The sequence below is a fragment of the Diuraphis noxia genome, unplaced genomic scaffold (assembly GCF_037042655.1).
Source record: "Diuraphis noxia isolate RWA-SAM2 unplaced genomic scaffold, SU_Dnox_SAM2 contig0004, whole genome shotgun sequence".
In the NCBI taxonomy this organism is placed as follows: Eukaryota; Metazoa; Arthropoda; class Insecta; order Hemiptera; family Aphididae; genus Diuraphis; species Diuraphis noxia.
This window is the reverse complement of record NW_028301714.1, coordinates 8,209,391-8,228,853: the sequence shown is the minus strand read 5'-3', so window position 1 is coordinate 8,228,853 and position 19,463 is coordinate 8,209,391. Positions and strand designations below refer to the sequence as shown.

At 29.9% G+C, this 19,463-nt stretch overlaps 1 protein-coding gene across 4 annotated transcripts in view; it reads right to left on the bottom strand.

Moving 5' to 3' along the window:
* Window positions 1–635: 635 nt before the first annotated feature.
* toc (toucan) overlaps window positions 636–19,463 on the bottom strand; it is a 42,159-nt gene continuing 23,331 nt past the window's right edge. For all 4 annotated transcript variants that reach the window (XM_015515122.2, XM_015515123.2, XM_015515125.2 and 1 more), the window contains 8 exons: window positions 10,913–11,124; window positions 7,156–7,237; window positions 6,803–6,913; window positions 6,360–6,697; window positions 6,068–6,285; window positions 4,236–4,390; window positions 4,068–4,158; window positions 636–2,915 (listed from right to left, as the gene is read on the bottom strand). In XM_015515122.2, the coding sequence (XP_015370608.2) occupies window positions 2,396–2,915; window positions 4,068–4,158; window positions 4,236–4,390; window positions 6,068–6,285; window positions 6,360–6,697; window positions 6,803–6,913; window positions 7,156–7,237; window positions 10,913–11,124 (1,727 nt within the window). In that variant the 3' untranslated portion in view covers window positions 636–2,395. The remainder of the gene's footprint in view (window positions 2,916–4,067; window positions 4,159–4,235; window positions 4,391–6,067; window positions 6,286–6,359; window positions 6,698–6,802; window positions 6,914–7,155; window positions 7,238–10,912; window positions 11,125–19,463) is intronic.

The window sequence follows — 19,463 nt, the reverse complement described above, 5'->3', positions numbered from 1 at the left end:
TTTTTTCATATTTTTATATACCTAGTGAAATACCGAAATGGCGGTGCTGAAGCTCTCTATTTGTTCAGTAAAAGTATTATGATAATGAATCATGGATTACACATTGAGCAACTTTGCCCACCAAATCATCCTTTTAATACCTAATCACAAATAAAATATTATTTATAAAATTATAAACCAATACGAACTATTGATGGCACAAATTATGAGTGTTTATTTACAGCTGGTGCTGCTAAGCATATCTAAATAACTAACCCATGAAGGGCTCATTTTTGGTACATTTGTACCAAAGATATATAGAAGTACCATAATATATCTATCATTTAGACAATAGCTAGGTAGTATTATGTTTATTGTTTGCTTTTTTTTTTTTAAACAGCTGTATTACTATCATACTTCTAAAATGTATGGCCACCACTTTCTAGTAAAGGTATATGTAATAATATATGAATATTAGAATACTTTCAAGAATTAACATAATGCATCTACTTATAAATTGTAAATAAATGTAATATCATAAGAGTCTTCAGCCCATTATCATAATGGTTCACAAATGAGTTATTGTAAAATTTAAAATATTTTTTTCATAACAAACTATTTTTTTTAACTATATTAAAGTGAAAAAAAAAATTAGATAAAATATTTCTCGTGCCATTAGGGATCCAACACGTATTTATTATTACACACAAAACCTGACGATAAACACATTTAAAATAGCTTTTAAACAGCAACAAAATAAAATATTTATGGTTTTCACTAAATCAATTAATATTAATAATAATTATATTATTTTTATTTTTACTGGACATACATTACTCAATTTGTTAACATCATTATGTTTATGATACTTGAGATCATTCAAAGCCACAAATGATACCACTTACAATACATATAATGTAACGTTTATATGTGTATACACATGATATAAACATTGTGTTTATAAAGGACACGGCTAAACCTACTGACGTGTACAAACTACCTGTTTTACAGAAAAAAAATAAAATATGTAGTCGGCTTACAATAGATTTCTCATTTTGTATAATAATATATTAATAAACATTCAATAGGATAAATTTAAAATACATACCCGGTTTATCGGCATAAACATTTTGTAACAAAATCTTTAGAAATCAATCAAACAAACAAACAAACAAACAAAATAATAATAATAATAATAATCAAACAAAACATTTTATATACATTACACAATATATAATATATAAATTATACATAAAATATACTTATAAACATATCACAAAATAAACTAAAAACTAATAAAAAAAAATCATACACACTCCAAAATGACAAAAAAAAATATGTCAAAGCTCTTTGGACAAATTGTACAGGTATCTACAATGTTTGTAAATGAACATTACAACTGAAATTATAAAAATAACATTTTAAGTACAAGAGAAAAGGTAAAAGAGTTCAACAGTACACAAGATAGGAAAAGGACAGTACAAGGTATTTTGAGAAAAATATAAAATATAGTTTAATCTATAGACAGTGTAGATAAATGCATACATATTTTTCGAAAAAATGTTTTCGAACGTCAGGGAAAAAAGAATGAAACATTAAATTATTTACATTTTACATGACTAATGTATTATGTTTGACACACAAGCATCAGATTACATATATTTTGGTCAGACAAGTAATGTTAAATAATACAAATGAAACGCTAGGTGATCAGTTAACTTACACGATTCGTTTGTGCAGTATTGTTTAAAAAATATAAATAAATTACAACAGTAAGAACTAACAATGACGCAGCGCAGTTAGACGCATAAGTCACAAGATTTAAGTTATATGGTATAATTGTCACAGGGAATTTAAAAAAAAAATGTATGTGTTACACCTTAATCTCGCAGAAAATAGTAAAAAGAAATAAACGGTTTTGTTAGACTTCATTATAAACATTTAAATCTTAAAATAAAAACATAGTTACACTGTGTAAGCGATACAATTAAAAATTAATAATTATTAAATTCTCTTGACACATTTTCAAAACAAAAAAAAATTCTCCTCAAGACTCGGTCAATTTTTTTTTTAAAGAATTCAGTCTTAAGAGTTACTAGAGAAAAAAAAATACACACACGCTCGCGCTTTTATAAAACAAAATAAAATCGTAATAAAAATTCAAAACGACGTTAGCGATAAAAATTAAAAAGTATTTTGATTTTTATATTAAACACACATAATAATATTATAATATAAATATGAATTGTGGATATAATAAGAACATCAGTATGGTTTTTGGCACAATCTAACGAGAGAAAAATTATTCTAACAGAGAATGTGTATTGTGCGCGAACATGATATTTAAGGATCTATATCGCTTTGGACTTTCCTTCCATGCCCCCGTCACCCATTGCGTACGACGACTAAAATGTTTTCAGACGATGGCCAGCCCACCACCCTGGGGTGCGTTATCACCGCCGCCGCCACCAGACTGCTCGGCGACCACCTGTACATAGGACGGACCGTGGTGGTTCTGTTCGTAGGCCTGCACCACGTGGTGGTGGTGTTCCGGCGACGAGTTGGACGAATCCGAGCTGCACGTGAAACAGTCACTCATGTACCGGTCGGTCGGGCCAGGTGCGAACAGCTCGTCCAGGTTCCGGGTGAGAGCCGAGTCCAGTTCTACCGACTTGTCGGACGATCCGCCACCCGACTGCGAGCTGGCCCGGGACCGCTTCTCACCGCCAGCCGGTCCGCGGGCGCGCGTCCGCGACTTGCCCACCGACCGCAGGCTGCTGGCCCGGCGCACCAGCCGGGTGGCGATCTCCGATGGTTCCTCTTCCACCTCGAACACGTAAGACAACGAATCGTTCTTCTTCATCACGCCCAGTATTCGGGCCGGTGCCTCCGAGTCTACCTCCACCAGTTGGCTGATCATCGTGTCCTCGTCACCGCTGAATAACACACGGCCGACAGCATATCATTAGTCATAATAATATGATACACGTTGACATTTTTATCGTGGTAAAATTGATGACTAGGTTGGAGGGAGGGGAGAGCTGCAGGCAAAGCTAAGTTGGATAAATATTTTTGTACTCGAATACATGAAAAATACACGATTTTTACAATATACCTACGTATAGTTAGTGTAATAGACAGGAAATTAATAGGTACATGAGATTATCATAATAGTTATTAATTACATATAATACAATACATTTAGAAACTTCTTAGGTTATAAGGGAGGGAGAGGGTTTGAACATGACTACCACCGGGCACGTAGGTATTAAAATATGTAGTGTAAATCGGAAAAATTCAGAAATATAATATTATGTTGAGCGATATTCACAAGGCTGCAGTGCAAGTTAGCATTTTTATTGAAGTTAATAGAAATTTTAACATCTTTCATTGATAAGTTTTCACTAAAAAATAATTCACTTAATACCTAGTGCCGTATTTAGGGGAGAGCTACAGCCGCTACAGCTAGGGTATTGTTGCCCCAGGCGGCTAATTTTTTTATTATTTAAATTTGTATTTTGTATAATGATGATTGAGGTATATTTTTTTTTTTGCTCTTTGGTATCAAATTCCTAAATATGGCCCTGCAGTTAATACCAGTATAGTACATATAAGCAATGATATTAAAAAATAAAACAGTATTCACGCTCAGATAACAAACATAAAAAATGTAGATATATCTTTGCTAATGAAAAATTGGAACAGTTGAGAAATGTATCGCGTTACTTTAAGACATAACACAAGGGCAAATAAATTAAGTTAATAAAAAAACTAAAATGATAGTACGTTAAACTAATTAAACTAATTTAAATCGCCCAAACTGTTAGACTCGTTAATGCAAAGTCTTCGAAATACAAGTATACTTCCTACAGATAGGACAGTAGGTACAATTGGTATCGCTGCGAAAACATTTGATAGAGTGAAAATATAATATCGATCGCGGATAACTTCCACTACAGAAAAATTACTTTACAAAGATGTTTAGATATCGCCCCTAAAAACACGCCAAACTAGGACTTAGGACCGCTCATTAAGCATCGAACAAATAATAAACATACATATAAATTATAATAACATTATAATAATACCTGTTTTCCGAATTTGAGCTCTCCCTGCTGCAGAGTTTCTGGTAGTTGTTTTGTGCCTCCCTCATAGCCGCAAGGTCTTGAGGCGTTTGGCCTGCGAAATAAAACATTTTTATTTATAAAAACCTCAAATCAAACAGACCATTGTTTAGATAAGTTCAGATTACTTACTCAATCTCTTTGTTGACACAGCTAAATGGTTAGCCACTTCGGTGCTCTTTTTCAGTTTCCACTGCAGTTCTTCGTTGTGACATGAAAGCCGTTTCTTCTTTTGTTTCTCCAAGTCTATTTCCCGAGCCATTTGATCTTTTTCTTGACTGAGTTGCCTGTATAAGACGTAAACAGCAACGATTATTAAAATTACATTTTTGATATTACAAAAGCATCGATTTACGCGATTCTTCATTAAGAAAATAACACCACAGTAAGTGTTCATATAATATATTATAATACATGAAGCCTACTAGCAAACACTATATTATAAGCCTATGATTATTTAAAAGCTTAATACAGTTTCTTCCTAAATCAGGATTCGTATATCTATATACAAAAACCACAGCAGAGTGATAGGTTTCAGAGTTTAGAGCGTACAATATAATAAGAGATTATATTTTGCGTATACGGGGTCAGTGCATATAACTTTTCGTAGCATAAATTCAATATTTTTAATTGTTTTTAATGCAGGTATTTAATATAAAATAATTAACTCAATAGCATTTCATATCATTACAATATTCCCAAACAATGTATAATATGCGTGTATTGTATTTTTGTTATTATTGTTTTTAATCAAAAACAGTGTTGAACAGAAATCGTATAAAATTAAAAAAAATGATAAAATTTAAAATGTTTATTACCATCAAGAATTCGCTAAAATTTAAAAAGTGTTCTGAATGAAGCAAAGTAATCATGTTTATGCAATCAAACACCTTTCGTTTTATTTAAATCGAACCTTTGAAAGTACTTATAAATTGTTGTCAGGCGTAAATTACGTCTATAAATTGGTTTTGAATATTATTTTGATTTTATGACATAGTTAAATTTGTTTGCGCATGCGTAATGTATGATGCGGTTGATTGGTGGAGAGTATACACACACTAATGATTATTTACTATACACACAAAAAAGACAAACCGTAATCGCGAGGAACAAATTAATTGCCTAAGCATAACTCCTTAAAAATTACAAGTTTGCAAGAACCTTAAGAGGCATGCGTGTGACCTATTTTTTTATTGGAAAGATGAATACTTCTTACAGAGTGCATTGGACTTGGATTTTAAAAATTATATATCTACTCAATATTTTTATTTTTTTTTTTTTAAATATTTATTAGAAATAAACAATCTATACAAAAAAAAGTACAATAAGCTTATGTGTTAAGAGAATACATGGCATGAAAAATTGAGTAAGAAGCCACCCACTGGCAACACTTAGCATGATTTATTTATATTTATGTTTTTTTTTTTTCTCATGTTAAGATTAAATGAATATATACATGCAATGAACAAAGTAAATTTTAATCTACTCAATATAATGCACGACTTTGAATTCGTCTAATTTTCACAAGCTTTGTTATTTATATTATATTTGTTTTAAGCAACGAAATTAAAAACGGTTTAGTTATTTTCTTTTTAATTGAAATTTGATAAATAAAAATACTTTTTTCACATAAACGATAAGCTTTATATTATAATTTATAAATTATGACATATTATTAGTATTTTTTTCATTGTTATTGTTATGAAATAACATATCTATAATTTAATATTTTACTGTTTAAATTTTTACTCTTTACACACATTAATTAGGGTGTAATATAATGGTTTTAGCACTAAAAATCTCAAACCCTGCAGGTTATTATTTTTATAAGCCAACGCCCATCAACAGTTTTTGTACATATATAACTTTTTCTTTACGATGAGATAAGTCATAACAATTACTATATGTAATAAATTTTGTACGACTTTAAAACTATAATAATATGCCTCACATAACATACGTACATTTCGATTTCTGACTTTCTCTGTAGCTGTACGTTTAAATCTTCAACTCGAGACTGGGCCGCTTCTAATTTTTGTAAGATCGCTGGTAAATCGTCGCCTTCTCTCTGCAATTTTTCGTTTTGCTTGCGGAGATCTTGCATTTCAGAACTCTTCAATTCTAGTACAGTCCTTAACGATTCTACTTCGTCTAATAGTTTTTGGTAACCCTGACTTGTGTTCTATATAAATATAGGATAAAAGTATAGAAATTAATTTATACTCAACAAAAATCAATTTTGAACAAAACAAATACCTGTAGCTTTTTGTCCTCGATCAACCGCTGGTTCTCTTCTTTCAGTGCGTCCCTCTCAGACTTTAACAGATCACGTTCGTTCTCCAACACCAACACCCTTTGGGTGAGCTCGATCTGTTTTTCCGTCGCCGATTTTTGCACCTGGGACAGTTCGAGTTTGTTGGTCTGCTGCAGCTCGACGATTTGCTGGTCATGCGAAATTATCAGTTTCATTTTATCCTCATCTGATTCATTCTTGTGTCTGTTGAGTTCTTCATCGAATTGCAATCTCAAATTATTAGCCTGTACTTCGAGCTTCTTTTCTAATCCATAGATTTCTGTTTCTTTTAGAGAAGTAACTATAAACCATGACATTACTTAAATTAACTGCACATATAACATTATATGAGATCGTATTTTACAGTAAAAATACTTAGTAATAAAGTGGGTGCAACCGTTCTTACTTTCATCAACGAGTTTTTCTTTAACTTCTAAATTTTTCTTGTAGTCTTCGATTTCTTTTTGGAGTTTATTAATTTCTTCTTGATACTGATTACATTTCTCCCGAGATTCATCTGTAACAATATTATTATTGAAATTCGTTGAATTATAACGTTTTGGATGCCAACACCACAAACGATGTAATATTATCTATAAGTATGTATTGTATATTACGCTATACATTTCTATTTACTATTTTATTGGTTGATAGGGAAACTTGTGTCTGTCAAACATGCATAATAATTTATTAACTATGTGTAACGTAACTCAAAAATTTACATCGTTATGGATGATACATAGAAAAATAATTACAAACCCAATGAACATTTAGTGGATACTAATTCGTTGCGATTTGCGTCCAATTGTTGTTTCAGCCTTGTGGTGGACAGAGCGTCCATCTGGAAAAAATAATGCGAAATAACGTTGTATTGACGTATTTATGATATCACGATAAATTATATATAAAACACACGCGTGACTAATCAAATTAACGAAATCAATTACCATGTTAATACTGTACGCAAACAAACTTAACATAATATTCGCGTTAAGCTCCGTGGTCGTAATAGCAGCAAGTAGGTATAAGGTAGGTACGCGTAGTATATAAAATGCCGCGAATCAAAACGGAACGACTATCATCGGATGGTTCGAGAATATTAAACTTCGTTCGAAGTTGTACCGATTGACATTAATACGCGTTTAATGCGTGTATATAGGTATATTACATAAATACCGCCGTACAGGTCCACTCGGCGTTAGACGGCACAGCTACAGCTGTTCGATTATATAATTAGAAACCACGAATACGGTATATTGATGATAGTAAACCACCATCATCATTGTCGCGTACCGTGCTCAACGAACGATCCTATTGACTGCACAGTGAGACAAGCTCAAAAAAGCCACTAGAATCCCACTCCCTCTCTTCCAGTGTTACTGACACATCCGTCATAGTGATGTGCTTCTCAGGTTATAATATTATAAAATTATTATTGTTGTTTACGGTATGAACATTTAAAATAGTTCCCGGAAGTCGGGCTGCCATCGTCGTAACCGGAATATACACGAGATTAATAATTATTTTTTTTCTCACTCCCCCTAATATATGCACGGCATATCCAAAAATAATAAGACTGAAAAAAAACAATCGAGCGATGTTGAAAAAAAAAATAATAATAACAAAAGTTGTTAGGGCATATTATTTTGTATAACTCAAATTTACGGATGTACATATTATATATAATATATATATATACACACACCGCATAAAATGTTTCCTCAACGAATTCGTTCCATTAATAATTTAACACGGACGCTTTAACAGCTATATAACGGTGTACCAAATAGTACAAAACTTGAAGGCGACGTTTTCTATCTTCTCGTAATATATATATTATGATTACAGCGAAAACTATTGAAAGCAACGTTACAACAATAATAATATTAATACTTTTGATTTCCAAAATCACCATTGAATGATCTTGTAAAAAAAAACTGTTTAACGAACAGTAATTAATTTATTAGAATACTAAAGAAACATCTTTGTCAGATTATAAAAATATTCAATTGAACGGTTAATCACCCTAACAAATTATAATAGAATTTTTGGATAATATTATTTTAATAATAACTGTAGTTTTAAAATTAATATTTGATTGTATACAACATACACTTTTACCAATGACTGCAATGATGCAACCGATTTGTTTAAGCTAATAGTCCGCAGTATAGTTTAATTGTAAAGGGACCACTCAGCCTTTCTAGTGACTATATTATGTATATTTTAAGAAACGATGGTTATATATTATTATACTGTCAAACTCATCAATAACAGGGAACGTTTATAATAGGAATCAAATTAATTACGGTACAAAAATATATATATATATATATTATATACAAATATATGAATCGCTAAATGCAGAAAGGGCACATGTCCAAGTTTTAAAACGTTTCAGGAAACACAAAAAACTTAATATATCTGAAAAAATTGAATCACAACTAGTATGATATGGAATAATATAGTTTAAGACACGGTATACATGTTTCTACATGCTATAATTTATGTGTATAAAAAAACATCGATCGACGAACGTTGTAAAATGGGAAACTTCAAAATATTGTTGTGACTATAAAACAAACAAAAAATGATCGAGTATATTATGTAGTCGATGTAAGAGGTTAGGTCCAAAGCATGCAATATGGTGATATATTTTATCGAAAATGAGCAGTAGTAAAACTCAATAAAATAATAGTATGACCAGTGAAATGGACAGTACCTACTAATACAGTAAAAAAATAAATTATGTAATAAGTCAATATATTTGAAAATATAGAACAAAAATATAAAATACCTAATTTTAAAATTCCTTTCCTTCCATATAATTATTATTATGTATTATATATTATTATTATATATTATGTATCTTAAAACGTTTTTTTTAGCTTTTTCAGTCACTCATATATCTATAAATCTATTTCTAGTTATTTTATGTTGAAGAATTTGTAAATTTGGTTACTCTTTTGTTAGGTATAACAATTCGAATACATAAAATAAAATATTCAAATCTATGCAACATAATACCTTGTATGTATTATTTCTAGTTTTTTAAAAATGTTGATTAAATTTTAAATGTTCTTTAATTAATAATTGGACTATCACAAGAACAGCGGATATGGTTTTCATTGTATTAAAACCGTTTACGACTAAGATAGAAATAATAAAGCACTATATAGGTACAACGACACTTCGCGAGGAAAGGTAAACATAACTCGCCCCGTTATATTTATCTCGACCGCAAAGCTAAATATAATATACCACGACAGGTTTTCAAGAATTTTTTTTGTAAAATTATACAAAAGAAGAAGAATAACGAGAAAACGACTTATCTTCACCGAAGAATTTATGATATTTTATTATACATTGGGATCCAGTTGTTATAGCAAAGAATCGTTTTCCTTATTATCATTGTACTTCGAAGTCAGGACAAGAGTAACAAGTTGTGGTTAGGGGTGGGAGGTGGTCGGGTAGAAGAGTGAATGGGCGGGGTGGCATATAACTCAACAACAACAAAAACAAAAACAACTATACTATAAAGGTTAGGTAGGTTATACCTACTATACCTATACCTACTATTAAAATATATATAATATACTTATACCACATTATTACCATATAGGTAGGTAAATACATACAGAGCGATTCTTTAAACAACGATTACTCATTACTTCGAAAAGTATTATTAGTATTATTATTATTAACTGCAACTAACTTTATCAGAACTCTAAGATATAATATATACATAAGTACAATATAAACACAACTCTAACATTTTAAATTGTCATTGATAATTTTTCACCGTACAGTATCGTTAGTTGGTGAACCTACAAACGAATTTTGATTGTTAAGCGTTACCTTAAATGTATCCAAATAACTCTTTATGCATTAAATTTTGTAATTCGAACCAAAATACTTTTCTAGACTTGCTAACATAATATTTTATTTAATACATTCAAAATTGTTTTTTTTATACGTTAATATAAGCGTTTTAATAGTTTGATCACACATTTTGCTAAGTATACCACACACATAGCTTATCAAAATATAAATGCTTAAAAATAAAAATAAATTTCGGTCAATATTTATTTACATGACGATATGCTTACAAAAGTATGCCTGCTGCAGATCACAGAATTAAAAATACATAAGTACATATTATAAGCGATATAGTGGTTACCACTTGAAAATCAAAAGTCCACAGTGATGGCGATTTCGCTGACAAACTTAAGCATAGTGAGATAAAATTAAGGCAATAAAATGTTTAGGAAATGTTTTTAGAAGAAAATTTCACAAACAAAATCTATACTTTTCGAAAGAAAAAATAATTTTCTGTTGAAAGAATCACACTGTATAACTACATACCTATAACTACTATCGAATATATATATATATATAATATTTATATATATATATGTGTGTGTGTGTGGTCTATAGCGATTATATTATTATGTGTATACAGGTATCATCAAGGACGTGCTCGATCGTAACAAAATCGTTTACGTGTTGTACTCACGTCGTTGACGAGGTACTGGAAGAGTACTGATACCGCTTCAAACCCCTTGGTGACATGGTCCAGCTGTGTCTCAACGATTTGCAGTGTTTCTCGGTCCACATTATCTCTTTTAACTTCTTTGACTTTTGACGTCACTGCTGCAGGGGCTGCAGCTTTACCAACTTGTGACGATGTGGTTTTGCCATCGGGTTTCGTTACCGTTTGGCTGTGATCTGTAACAGATTAATTATGATATTTATTTTGAGTTACACTAATAACGATGGTCGATCCACATTCATTACGATTATCTGAAGAACTATGACTTTACAAGTGTTAACTTTTAAAATATACATAATATTGCTTGTACAACACATACTGTTAAAAGCAATAATACGTCATATTATCGGGTACACAATAATTCGAAAAGTTTTATTGCTTAGAATAATAACGTTTTTTGATGCCATATTATAGGCGTTGATAAAACAATTAATGAATCTACAACGGATTACGGGGCCGTGTTCCTGCACCCGCGCTCATTTTCTACAAGCACTTTCCTTGAGAACTGAAACTGAATGTTAAATATCTTGGTGTAGCATTGGCTATTGGATAAAAGATTAATTTAGTGGCTGTATACTTAGTATCTAAACCTTAACAGGCTTGACAACATTACCAAATCCTATAGCAATATTGTTCCCTATTATATTAAACAAGTTTTATTTATTTAGAAAAAAGAATTAAGGTTACCTATTGAAAATAATCATATAATCAGATTTTGAAATGAACAAGAAGACAAATTAAAATTTATAATGCAAACTTCAACAAAATTAAATATCTATAGGTACCTACTATCTAAAATATATTTTAAGTAATGGAACCACAGTTTCATGCCATAAAATTGAATTTCAGTTTTCGTAATTTTATTGAGTTATTTGATATTGATTTGGAAAAATATGTATTATAATTTAAAAAAGTTATTTGTAGTTTTTTTCCATGCATAGTTTGCAAAACTATATATTATATTATATTATATATCCAATATATTTGTTATATAGTGTATTATTTGTTCTAATATATCTATGTAAGAAACAGATTAATCAAGCCAACAATTTAATTTTCAATCCTTATAGCCTGTAAAATTGGGACGGAAAATTAGGAAAAACACAACACCTATATTTTATGGAGCGCAATCGAGGAAAAAAATAAAGGCAAGATCCAATCATGATGTACTTCTACAGCACCTACTACTTACACATATTATACTTGTCTTATTTGGGACCTATGTACATAAACATTTTCAAATAAATAGCAAATTTTAACTATTTAAAGATACAAATAAGGACCACAAAATTCCAAAACGTAAAGAACTTAAAATCTGACTGAAAATTTTTTTAAATCGACTAACAAGTCAACAGGTTCAATGCACTATCGTTTACATAATACCCATATTAAAATGCCACCTAAGACACGGACGTCCTAATTAGGTATTTTATTTTTTTTAAACACCACTATAACTTTTGGTTTAATCTTATAATTACTTAATTACTACAACAGTACTATACTTCATCGTCATAATTATTAATAATAATTATATTATTTTATTGCAGTTAGTAAAACAATTATCGTTCATATAGATAGACAAGCAATAAACAAGGAATTCCTAATTTTAATAAATTTAAAATTAAAAAATTTAAATAATAACTTATGATTAATAAGTTTTTAGTTTATAACTCAAAAGTTTTCCAGAAGTTTTAAATTTTATATAGGTATCTACCCAATATATAATAATTGACAGTAAAGATTAATCTAATATTTAAAACGTAATACATAATCACGGGGATTATAATTTCAATATATTTTGAAAATATCGTATAATAATGTGTTAAAACATATTTTATTTAGTTAAAAGACATCTCGAAAGCTATTATTTTTACAGCATTAATTTATAGTTGGCAATAAAGTCAAAACAAATTAAAAGGGAAAAATAAAATTACCATTAGATATACATTTTATTATTATACGGAATAATCTATATATAAACTGTATCTAAATTTAAATAAATTTATGTAATGGCTGATAAGGAAATGAGTTTTGAATCAGAGATATAATCTTAATGAAGTGTTAAAATAATTTATTGTTAATTTAGTATCGATAAATTAAAAAACGGATATAAATTGAATAATCATATATAACGTAGGTAACACTAACACGAATAATGACAGTTGTTTATCTGAATATTAAAATCGAAAATAATAACGATCAATATAATTAAATTATTTATAATATTATAGATTAAAGCGTTTGACAAGAATTTCATAAAAAATAAATACCAATGAATAATTATTTTTAAATTATTATATTAACATAACATTATATATAATATTAATTATCATTTAAAGTCATATTTAATCAATTATTAAAACGTAAGCAAGAATACAAATAAAATACATCAAACTTGAATAATGGTGCATACATATGTACAAAAAACAATATTAAAATTCAAAAACAAGATTATAATACTCTAAAATTATTCTGAATTGAATCAGAAAATATTTTATTATAGGTCAGAGCTTAATTCCTAGTCAGTAGTCTTACATTTTCTTCACAGTAATTTTTTTCTGAGAAAAATGAAAAATGACCCCTTCATCACACGACTGTCTACACAGTATAATATACGTATTAAGTTTCCTATCAATATAAAGAGGAGTTGTACATACAAATTTTAGATTACTCAATGAAAACAACAACATAATATTTTATCATGTGTGTCAGACCGAATATTATAGATAGGTCCACTCAAATTACAATAATATAGTATGTATCCAATTATTTGATATCTCCATCATTTTATAGATTTCATATAATAATCGAAAATATATATTTGTATGCTGTTGAAGGGTTGAAGGTGTAAGTTTTATTTTTAGCAATAATATAATACATAATTAACGACGTTCGACAGTTGAACCATGTATTATGGACACATAATGTATAATATGTTAAGACATTTTAAAACACTATACCTATTATATAAAAAAAGCAACTGATCCACACACATTTATTAAAAAACACCTATTAAAGGAGTATATTCACACCTAGAAATAAGAATCTCACTCGAACAAATTGCGGACACAGCTAAAATTATTACAGTAAAATTCAGGTCATAGATCTGTTAAAACGATAGAAACGATAACATAAATTGTAAATAGACCAGAAAACATTTTCAAACCAGTATTTATTAAACGTGTCCAGAAGAAGTAGATAATAATGGATTAAATACAGGGCGACGTCTCGACCATATTATACCTATAGTTACTATTTATACCTAATATAATTATAGCATGAATAATAATTGCAGTATCGCTGAATAATAACTATACCTAATAACTATAATATTATAATATTAGTGGCTGAACTCTTTAAACCAATAATCGGTATAGCGCACGGAAAATTATTTTCTCAAAACGGGAGGGGGTGATAATTTATTGTAATATGTGTCTAATTTTTGAAAAAAATTTTTCGTATACTAAACAAAATATGACTAACATAATGTTGAAAAAATTTACTTAATTTACTTTGAAAATAAATAGAAAATTAACAGTTCAGAACAGGTTGAATGCTAAATGGTCATTGTATATAATATAGCCTTTGTATACTTAGGGAATCCGGTTAATTCTTGCATGAGGTAGAATATTTCAAGGTTTTGATCTTTTACGCATCATAATAATATACATGAATGACCTATATCTAGTTTACGAATATATAAATTTAAAAGATTTAAAATTTGAAAAATAAAAAATAACATATAAGAGCATGCTATACCTGAAGTAGACACGACGACATTGAAAACGATTGAAGTGCATACATCAGCATAGTAAATTAATGATATTTAATTAATACGTAAACATTAAAAATTGTACATAGTATCGAAACGGGATTATTAATCGTATGCGCATTGCAAATGACTTGTAAATACAAAATATGTCGTCATATCGGCAAAATATGCTATTTATACGTATAAAATTATAACAGGTATATGAAACCATTAAAAACATAGTTTCTTCGGTAAAATAAAAACTTTAAATCGCGGTCGATGCATTTACACAACACATCGATAAAATTACACGGATAATTAAACACACGCGTCCGTCGTCGAAGAGTAGTATTCGGCCATATTATACATAATATATGATGTGCCGCGGCCGTCGGGTACATAATATAGTCGGCTGCAAAAGGTAAGTATATAATATATGGTTATAACCAAGTGGACATTATTCCTATTTTTAAATAATACATGTCAACCGCTGGCCGTCGGCCAAAAAAACAAGTACATTATATTATACGTATAGTATTGAGTCCTCCGCCGCCGCGCCGGTACATCCAAAATACACTTCCAGGAGAGGATGTGTGCGTAGAGGAGCTTATATTAAATTTGTTTTTTTTTGCTTCCGAATTGCCACATTAAGAGACTCAAGAGCTTTTCGCTTCTGGAACATTACCCACACGAATTTGTTTTATTGTTAGACACGTCGTAATATGGTAATTATTATTATTATCGTTAAGTGCAGCGTCTCGTGAGAGCTCTGCAGCATTTCAGTCTGTTTAGAAGCGCAGTGATGGACAACGCTGGATCTCTCATGATATATTATAATTTATAATATAGTTTTATTTCGACAATTCTGAGAGTATATGTGAGCGCACAACTACGTAAGACTCGATGGTCTGGTGCGCAAGAATGGTAAATAGACGGCTGCAGTTGTATATACGGTGAGGCGCGGAAGTGGTGAGCAGCAACCAGCATCGAACCGCATAGCACATCGTTACAAATTTATCGGTGGACATAATAATATAATACAATTTAATATTATTATTTTATCGTCGGGGAACTAGAAAAGTAATGTGATTCCTATTAAGGGAGCGGGACGGCGGCGGGTCACATAACGGACAGGTTGAGAGTCGGTTGTAAGCTTACACAGACGAGCCGCGATTGGAGTCTGCTCAGCCACGCCGCTGCAGTTATCCATCAAGTGCAATCCTGCTATAAACATTTTCTGTATATGTAGTACATATAGGTACCTACTACGCGTATAAAATTGAATTCGAATAGATTCGTTCTTATAGATACCTAAAGGTAGACGACACGACTATTATATTACTTATACTTATTCTCGTCTAAATTAAAGCGTGATGCACCCCGCATCATATACAATTATTTGTTCGCCCGCGGTTTTAAGTTGGACTACTGGAGTTTGTTATTCTAAATTTTCATACGTCTGTAATAGAAGTTATTCTACATATAATGTCTAAGACAATATTAAATAATTCGACTACATAGACACAATATAATTTTATAAAGCGTATATCTATCTATATATATAGATACGATCAATTACGATGAGATAACTGCAGGACAGTCATCGTTCCCCGACGGCAAAACCTAAAAATCGCACACGTATAACATTGGCCGTATGTCCGGACTATCGTTATTACGAACTACAATATAAATATGAGTTAATCACTTATATACATTTCAATAAGAGGTATCCTCACAAAGACATGATTTGCAATGAACATGGTCTGATATTTTTGTTTTGTTACAATTTTTTGAAAAAAATAACTATATCTTAGTCTATAATATTGTGTGTGATAAAATTAATTTTAAATTTTTGACCAAACTTTGACCAACTAGGGGCAACTATCATACAGACCGTTTCAGAATCAAAACAACAATTATTTCTATTATGCCAAGACGTGGCAAATAATTAATGCCAACGACCGCTAAAACTCAAAAGTATATTAAAACAATATAATTTTATCAGTAAGTACTAATAATTTGAGTGTTACAAAAAAAATGCCAGATATTTTATATTAGTTTCAATACACAAATAAGTGATACACAGTAAATATTAAAATGAAAACTACTTAATGTACGATAAACCATATGAGGTATTGTAAAAATTGCCTAATTAAAATCAATTAATAACTCAAGTTTCTGTATAAATTTAATGTAATTTGTTTTTAAAGCAAACTGAAGCAATAGGTCACTCTTTCGATTGAAATTGAGTAATATATGATAAATTACTAGTTTTGATTTTATCCTAAACTTAATTATTTAAAAGTATAATAAAACAATGCAGCAAACAGCGATCTGTCGATTCCGAAAAACCCATACTTCAAGTGTGTATACAATATGACTTATGAATTAGAATATTTTATAAAATAATGCTATAATACCTATTAATTTTCTTGGAAAACTTTCGATAAGTAATAAGCTTTTAACAACAAATATGATAAATTATAATTGACAATAATATAAATAATACGTTTATACGAGGTGTATATCCCACTTGTGAATATTAAATGGACGATACTGTTTTTTATTCAATTTAATTATGTTGGTATATTTTTGGTAACGTCAGTAATGTTGCCAAAAAAAATAATATTTAGGAGCCGTTTAATTTTATGATACGTATTATACACATTGATATATGCTGTTGTATATCAAATATAAAAAAAATTACATAGAACAAAAACAAAATTAATCTAAATAAAATATTATAATCTAATCTATACAATACATTCATACTAACATTGCGGAATGCAAAGATCAAAGATGTATTTTTAGCAATAATCTATATTGATACAGTCTGTCGATTAGCCCAGTTCTCCGCTCGGACGAGTAAGTCCGAATTTTAATTTGTCGACCCGTACACTCTGGCAAAAAGCCCGCTAAAATAAGAGAGTTTAGTTTTTATGCTCTATTCGTTTAATTGTACTTTGGCGAAATCGCAAAATTGAGTTACAAGATTTTAGAAAATATACATACTTTTGCAAAACATTGGAAAAGCAATAATTTTAATTTAAAAAAAAAGCGTATTTAATATTTATAAAGAAAAACGATAAGACTAAGTGAACTATTGAGAAAGCATCTATAACAATCATAGACCAGAACAAATACGCAGGTACCTATTATGTTAATATTATATACCTTACATAGTGTGCTAAAATATTAATAAGTTTTATTTTCAAAACATTATACGATAGTCGAGGATACTACATATAATTTCGGATTAACATCATTCTCGGACAACACAACTAAAAGAAATTCGGTATTGTATATACTTAAAATCCAAAACATATAATATTATACTCATTATAGAGTATTGAATGATGCAGACTCATAATTAATGAGTCATTAAAATACCTATATTATATTATTATTAAGTGTAGCGATTCTTTAAACCATGACTGAAGTTTTTTTTTTTAAATTTTTTTGAAGGCTCGCGGATAAGAAATTATTTACTTACCCTGTTGCCGAGCTTTACGCCTATGTAATCGTAATGATGACCATCTCTGCAAATGTGGCACGTCCGATTTGTCGGTGAGTACGACCGACGTCGGTGGTGTTGAAATCACACTCGGTCGTCGATTAGACGATTTCGAACTAGAATTACCGTGAAATAGAGCCGTCAACTTGCCCAAAGTGCCTACCATAATTTTATTGTGCTCGTAATAATAGTCGGATAACCAAATTGTATTTTCAATCAAGCCACGTCCGGTCTCTCCTTCATCGGGCCGATCGATCACAGACAACCATAGGAGTAAATCATCATATCCAATCCGATTGCTCAAACCGATTAATTATCAAATCGCGAATTTGTCGGTTTTTTTTTCTCTAGCCATTATTCAATCGAAACATTATGTACGACGGGTGCACATGTGAATTATGCATGGAATACTAAAATACGAAAAAATATTATTCACGTCTGAAACCACATTAGGAATCATTGACCCGGGATCGTGATACACCGTTGTAATTACCTACGTCCTGAGGCGCATATAATACTGCAGCAAGAATAACGATTTATTATAACAGCCTGTAATACAAATCTGAATATTAGATAGATATGGGATACATATCATATAAAACTAACGCAAAACCTTAAAACATTTAAAAACTTTTCGATATTACTGTTTAACATACAGGTTTTTGGTCCAGAAGTTTGTGTGAAATATTCTAAGTAGGTGAAAGCATGCGTACATTGTACATGCTGTATTATGTAGAGAAAGGCTAAAGGTGATTTAATGGAATTTTTAAGTAGTGTCTGTGGTACACATATTATATATATTACATATATATGGTATATTTTAAACTATTGACGAAATATTACAATAATTATAATTATAGGTACATTTATGCAGCTTCGAATAAATTAATTGAACAAATTTATAGCAACATGTTTTAATTGACGACAAATAATTTTTGATTGTACAGGAAAAAAATCATCTTTATAAGTGGTTGTACAGTATGTACATTGTACACAACTATACTTTGAGTGCTCCCTGTTATATTAATAGTGAAAAAAATATGATATAAATTACGTATCAATATTAAATTACCTACACGACACATCCAAACGACATTATTCATTTTCAATTAAGTCGTTATTATTTTAATTTGTGATGGACGAAAACAATTTTACTACTTTTTATCTCGAGTTCAAAGAAGATTATATTAATATAATATAATTTATATTGTTATCATATTATTTATATTGGTTTTATTTCTTACTCAATT